Below are 7,325 nucleotides of genomic sequence, written 5' to 3'. Positions count from 1 at the left end.
AAGTTTGTCAATATGTGCGCCTGAAGAAAAGGGAATGCCATTAAAAACATTCAAACTTATTTATTTAATGAGAGGTGTGCGGCAGTTGCTCTGAACACCTCTTTTCAAAGCAAGATGTTATACTTGTTATGCACATGCATTTCTCTCTCATATCCAAACGTAACCGGTATTTTGTTTTGATTGACACCACTGCTGAAAACCCACCTTTGCAGAGATAGGAGGTTGCACTTGTGGCCATTTCAAACAAAATTCATATGAGTCATTAAAATCTGATGTCAAATTGACAAATTGCTCAACTTTGCTTGTTGATAAGCATATATATTCATATACTTATCATTTAAAATGAGAAATAATAAAACATTTATAATAAATACAATATGTGAAAAATTCAATCATATATCAGCTATGTTTAACACAATTTTGTTAATTTTCACGTCATGGGAACCTCTGGCCTAGTGGTTAAAGTGTTGAACTTATTATCTATCACAGGTTAGAAATCTTTGATTTAAAGCCCATGCCCACCAGCTTATCTGGTGCACAATCTTTAACGCTGTGGGTGAGGGGAGAAGGGTTTTGAAATCGAGTAATAGGGGCTGTTATTTTAACCAATGGATCAAAATTAATACATTTGCATTCTCCAATTTTATCTTCAGACGTGAACTCCCACTGTCTGAAGAAGAAGCAGAACAATCAGATAAAGAAGTAAATGAACAACTTGCAAAGCCAACTCAGCATAGTAAGTCAGTCAGTCTTAATAGAATCAGATGGCGTTGGGCTGAGCTAAATGCTTGTAATTATGAGAAAGTGCTGAATCATTGAGATGTTGGAATAATACAGGGGGGTGTGCAACATTTTTTGCTGGTGGGTCATATAACCAACTTTAGACATCTAGCTAGGCCAGACAGAAAAATTTAGTTTTTCCATAAACATTAAAAATTGAAAAAATCCCACAATAAAGAATAAAAGAATATGTAACAGTTTAGTGGGACATTGGAAACTTCAAGTTCTCGCATAGTTTGTTAAGATCAGCTTTGTCAGAACTTTCAACATAAACAGTCGGGATTTTATTCTTGGGGATGGGGATTTGAATGCTGACAAGGGCCACACTGAATAGCTTGATGGAACGGTTTATGGCCCGCGAGCCACCTGTTGCACACCCCTGAAATAATTGAATCTGTCCTCAACCAAATTTTCACACAAATAGTAAGGTTTGGCAAATCAACTGCCAAACTGGACAAATATAACCCACTCCAGGTTGGAGAAGATATCAAATCCAGCTCCAAACTACAAGGAAATCAAATTTTGATTATAATTGATTGCCGTTTGCATGCCTTTTTAATACACTGTTAGGAACGCTTGGTCCACTCCATACTTTTGAGTTTCAGTAAAAAATTCATAAAAGTCTAAAATTACCGTATTACCCAGATAATTTAACATTCCAACTTCCACTCCTGACTTTGAGTTCGAAAATACCATTTCAGCTCCAATTCCAATGAAAACATTTTATCCTGCTTTTAGCATATATTGCTAACTGAGTCTTAAATTTCCTAATAGTTGCACATGAATCTTTGTATTTGGCTTTTGCTTGAAAAAGTCACTCACAGTTGTTTTATTATAGGCCTGCTTTATTGATTCAAAATATCTGAATTGCTACTCACTACTATTTTATATTTGTATGAATTGCCCAGAAATAATTTTAAGTTCACAGGTTATATTGAAAATGTTTTTTATTGAAGTATGCTAAGTCGAAATATTCATTTATAGCTTTGCCGCAAATTGAAAATGTTTCGTCTCAAAGAAGTGGATCCGACATTCTCTTGACTTGGAATGAAGTATCTGACAGAAACGTTCTATACAACATAGAAATCTTCTGTGATGATGTGAAACTTGGAGAGACTCACATTACAGAGGTTCCTCAGTATAGAATGAAGTCACCTACACTTGATAAAAAATACCGTTTTCAAGTCTGGGCCAAAGATGAATTGGGAAACTCTGGCATCAAAACACAGTCAAAGAATGTTATCAAATGTAAGTTATGTCCATTAATTATTAAGTGAAGTGGCAATCTCATAATTCAACTTGTTTCTTGTTTTAATAGTTTTAACGGTAAGTGTATCTTATTGGTGCAATTTGGGTTAGACAATGTTGTTTCAATACCATATTGATCGGTCTTCTGTGGGCCTTGGTAGCAATGTTGGGGGGACTCGAGTAACTCACTCATTCGAACTTGAATAACAGCCATAGCAACTTACTTAGGACTCAAAAAAAAATTTGGGCAAGTATTTGGAATAGCAAAAAATCAATTGAATATAAATTGCCATACATATCAATGCTGCATATTTGTAATGAGCAGAAGGCTAATTGGCATAAAATCAGTGGTTCCAAATGACATTTTTTCGAAATAAAAATGATTTACATCCGTTGACCAAGGCACATTGTTTTTATTCTACCATTTGTGGTAGTTCAAGATTTGTTCACTGACGTTCGACTGCACTATGTCAAACTGTTATGTGAAATAACGGCACCCCCGAAGTATGTGAACCAAGATACACCGTAACGTTGTATGTGTACCAGGTTAGGGTTAGGCCATATTTTTATTATACAATTTTCCTTTCTGGTTAGGGTTAGGCCATATTTTTATTATAAAATTTTCTCTTTTTTATTTCTATGATGAGTTCGGGGACTAGCCAAGTGACTCCCACAGTATTTATACCTGAAATTATGGCCTAATCTTAACCTGGTACACATATTGAGTTCGGGGACTAACCAAGTGACTCCTGCAGTATTTGTACCTGGAATTATGGCCTAATCCTAACATGGTACACATATTGAGTTCTGGGACTAGCCAAGTGACTCCCGTAGTATTTGTACCTGGAATTATAGCCTAATCCTGACCTGGTACACATATTGAGTTCGGGGACTAACCAAGTGACTCCTGCAGTATTTGTACCTGAAATTATGGCCTAATCCTAACCTGGTACACATACTACGTTACGGTGTCCGCCATCTTGGTCATGCTTCGAGAGTACTCAAAAAATTATGCAGAAACCACTATTTTACTGGCTCCGAAACACCATCCTCTTCCTTTGAATGTAATTAATGAAAATATATCGTGCTCTGGTCATACAAGCAATCCAAATTTATGGAACCAAATCATATTTCTTTTCCTGATTGTGGATACGTTGTTCCATACCTGATTGACCTGGGAAAAAAACAATTGAAAATTCCAACTCAATACACAGGGAATTGCTCTCATAACCTATGTTAACAAATATTATGTCGCATTCCCAGTGCTAGCAAGCCTTTTCTATATTTGCCTTCTTTGCGCCAAATGTTCAAATGACAGTGAAATTAGAGCTGAGCCTGCTGTGATTTATGTCCAAGTACCCATTTCCTGCTCAGCTACTTCTTGTATTCTATTTCAGTAATTAGCAATCTTTCCATTTTGTAGGCAATGACATTCTTTTCCTAATGGGCTTCCTGCATCTGAAACAAATTACTGGCTAACTATTCTCATAGCCGACATGGACTGATGATCGAACAAGGGCCGTGTTTGCCATGTGATTGAAACGTCTTGTCCCTTTCCCCGGGATATATACAGATATGCTAATGACATTGGAAGGGTTCTTTAGATAACTTTGGAACCACCTCATTTTTTATTGCATTATAAAACAAATCTATTTTTTTAGCGGAAAATGTTGAAGTTGCCGGCGGCACCATGAGACTAAATGAATGCAACGTCACGTTTCCTAGTGGAACTTTCAACAAACAAACAAAGGTCTGGATGTCAGTTGGAATAGACAATTCAATATGCCCCAATAAATACATTGGTATCACACCAGTTTTCGATATCAGTGCAGATTCGGAATTCCTCAAAGATGCGATTGTGCAAATCAAGTCATGGTGCATCGGTCTAGAGAAAGACAAAATTGACATATTACATTTCTCAAGTAAAACTGACTGGGACATCATTAACCCTGATCGAATCACAGAGGATAACAGCATAGAATTTCGATGCAGAAAGTTTAGTCTATTTACTGTCGCCATGAATTGGCTAAAATGGCTAATTGGCAAACAACAGGTCATCGTGGATAACTGTCTCTATATTTCAAACAAAAATGAGTTTCATTTCACATTTTATAATAAATGTGAGACTGCTGAAACCAGCATCAGATCACATTACAGAGAACTAGGGGCACAGCTTGCTTCAATTTGGTTCAATCCAGTTGCTTTGAAAACTAATGACAGACTTCACTTAGATTTACAAATTATTAGAGGACGAGAAAACCTACGATTTGATCACCGTCACAGAGAATTCATTTGTGATCAAATATTTCTAACAGCCGAGAGATGTAAACTCACATTTTTTCTCAATCCCAAACTGCCAAAATACCCCGAAAGAGTTATCAAATGCGAAGTTACGATAAATGACATTTTACATGATTCGCAAAAGTTTTCTTTTCCTTTAGAACTAAAAGGTGAGTTATACTTCTAACAGCTCTATATAATATGTGTTTTATTACTGGGGACGTTTCAGTTATGACTCTGGTCCTAGTGAGATCATAGGTTTTAGTTAATTTGGTAACACATTGTTCAAGTCATTATTATTCAACCCGATACAGGTTATCTACTGTTAAAAAGAGGCATTTTAGGTTTTTTTTGTTTTGTTCATGTTGCACAATCGATACAAATTCCCAAACCTTTTTCTAAGTCAAAAATTAGTAATGTCAGTCGTCTATGTTTAGATGAAAATAAGCCAGCACCCCCACCTTTCGTTTTCCATGGAGATTTTAATGTGGGTGGAGATGTAGATATGATGGGCCAAGGAAATGAACATCGTCAACAACATTTACAAGATGTAAGTAAATACAATAAATATACGATAATGTTATTTGTGAAACATTAGCTGACGAAACTTCCCATTTAAACACACCAACACGAGACTGAACCTCTCTTTACCACCTAATTCAGTTTTTACTCAAAATTTGAATGGAAGTAATGTTAATGTTGAAATTATTCGCTTCAACTATTTTGAAGTGATTTGAAAATTTGATGCAAACATTGATACAAAAATATTACACTGACAGTTACTATTGGCTATTTTATTTAGGCACGAAATGAACAGAGAGCAGCAGATGAGAACATTGGTATAAACAGAGCCCGTGAACCAGAATTGGCTTTCAATGAACCGCTCGTGGAGGAGGAAGGTTTGTTTCAGAATCTAATGTTGTGTTAGAGCTGGGTCATCTAGGCATTGTGTCAAATAGCTTGTGCTGAGGTGACTTTTGCAAGCACAATTGGGCATTTTTGAAAAACTCCACCTTACAATCCACATCCAAAGTAGATTCAATAAAATACTGCATAAGTTTGTTCAATTTTGTTAATTAAATTATTTTCCTTTTTTTCAGAATTGGATCTTTGTTGAACAACCTTTCAAACCAACAGATAATACAAAAGCGGAAATAGAAAGATTGTATGAGGAAGAGTCATGCAGTGAATTCAACTCCCTTATCCCTACTATTGTATATATAGATTTTCTTTATAACTCTACATATTTCCCTACATTATAAAAAAAAAATTAAAAAAAAGTGTCATGTATAAAAAAGATGTGAAAAAAATCTCAAATATAAAAAAAAATTAAAAACAACAAAAATAAAAAAAATTCAATGGTCACTCAGAAATAAAAGAGACTGATGTATGAGCGAAGTTAAGAGTGATCACTGAAGTGACAAATCCTCCGGAGACTTAGAATCACTCATCGGCATATACCGATTGGCATGGGACATGACAGAAGTAGTCCAAGTAGAATCTCACAGAATATTGAATTTTATTTTAATTATCAAGCCTAAAATTTTTTTATTTTTCATTGAGTTACATTGTCATTATCCAATTTTCATATATCAGTTGCTGATATTTATCAATGTAAAGTTTATACATATTTAAATATATTATCATTGATTACAAAATAATATAAAACCACAGTTTTTGCATTTGGTTTATTATCCCCTCATCTCTTAGGTAATAATTCTTAAAAAAATTTGGTAATTGTGTGATATCTCCAGCCTAATATATTTACAGCTTATTAATGGTCCTTGGCCTTTCTTTATTTTTCAACTGTCTTATAATCAAAAAGTTTACAGTCTAGTTGTGTGGCTATCATATTTCCATTTTCGTATTTTGTTTCTCCTTGATTAGAACTTTTGACTATGACATTATAAATAGAACACATGTTTATTGGGTTGTCTTGATTCGTGTCATTGTTTTCCCGATAATAATTTATAGCTAGTGCATAATTTTGATTGCTCGATTATTGCAGCAGTCAGTAGAATTGGGAAATTCCCCATCAATTGGTGTTTGACTTGGTATTAATGTAATCTTTAGTAAATTTACTATCTCTGGTAAGTGATATCCAGTTGGATAATTTGTACGGTACTTACCATCATCACAAATATTTCCATTTTTTTTATTTATGGGGAGATATTTGAACCTTGGGTGTCGCTGCTCGATAACCAGCTTTGGTTCTTCGCGGCCTCACTTCCACAGTAAAACTCATAATTTGTTGTCGATCGATATTTATTTTACTGATTGGAAAAAATAAACTTGACTTGCTTTCACTTAGTGATGAGATAAATGTTACAACTGCTATTGTATGTATTGATATTGCCTAATTTTATTTAACCTACTCGTAACTCGTCTTAAAAAGCTATTGTTTGAATTTTTAATAATTTTTGTTGTGAAATACATCACCTTTTGGTCTTAGGTTTTACAATTATTGTTAACTACTGAAATTTTTAATAATTTTTGTTGTGAAATACATCACCTTTTGGTCTTAGGTTTTACAATTATTGTTAACTACTGAAATCTACAATTTATGTGTATATTTTAGAACATCTCTGAGATGATTAAATATTGTGATTTGTCGGCATTTTTCATGACTGTTATAATAAATTAATTTTAACTCTGGCTCCACCTAGTGGTTAGACAATATGTTCCTAACCAGAGAGAGCAGAATGGAGGCTGAGGACTCTGCCAGAGCCCAAAGAAACTTTGCCCCTAATCTATGTGAAGTAAAAACATGTGTATTATAAATTCTAGTTATATTATAATAGTAATACATGTAGAATATTACAATGAAATGCAATGCTTATTGTAAATTTCCATTTTGTATATGTCAGCTTTTTAAATTTTCATGCACTGCAATCAGCATTTCTTGTTTATCATGATTGACAACACTGTACATAATCTTGCTGTATTGGAATGAAATAACAATTGGATAAATAATTCAACTTATCCAATCCTCAATCCCTCCTAATGTATATAGGTTT

At 34.3% G+C, this 7,325-nt stretch overlaps 1 protein-coding gene across 1 annotated transcript; it reads left to right on the top strand.

The window, feature by feature from the left end:
* The first annotated feature begins 1,907 nt into the window (after positions 1–1,907).
* Positions 1,908–6,948, top strand: LOC144419842 (uncharacterized). Its single transcript, XM_078109945.1, has 5 exons — positions 1,908–2,028; positions 3,690–4,478; positions 4,746–4,858; positions 5,111–5,207; positions 5,409–6,948. The coding sequence occupies exons 1-5, from the start codon at positions 1,926–1,928 to the stop codon at positions 5,423–5,425; spliced, it is 1,119 nt and encodes a 372-aa protein (XP_077966071.1). The 5' UTR covers positions 1,908–1,925; the 3' UTR covers positions 5,426–6,948.
* The last annotated feature ends 377 nt before the right edge of the window (positions 6,949–7,325 follow it).

This window comes from Styela clava, chromosome 2, assembly GCF_964204865.1.
Source record: "Styela clava chromosome 2, kaStyClav1.hap1.2, whole genome shotgun sequence".
Classification (NCBI taxonomy): Eukaryota; Metazoa; Chordata; class Ascidiacea; order Stolidobranchia; family Styelidae; genus Styela; species Styela clava.
Note: the sequence above shows the minus strand (reverse complement) of the source record. Positions and strands in the feature narration are given on the sequence as shown.

Bases quoted from the DNA above. Each gene is read 5' to 3' on its own strand.
- LOC144419842 (XM_078109945.1), top strand. From the start codon at position 1,926: ATGAAGTCACCTACACTTGATAAAAAATACCGTTTTCAAGTCTGGGCC. The intron at 4,479-4,745 runs GTGAGTTATACT...GTCTATGTTTAG, and splicing joins TTTTCCTTTAGAACTAAAAG to ATGAAAATAAGCCAGCACCC. The intron at 4,859-5,110 runs GTAAGTAAATAC...TATTTTATTTAG, and splicing joins GTCAACAACATTTACAAGAT to GCACGAAATGAACAGAGAGC.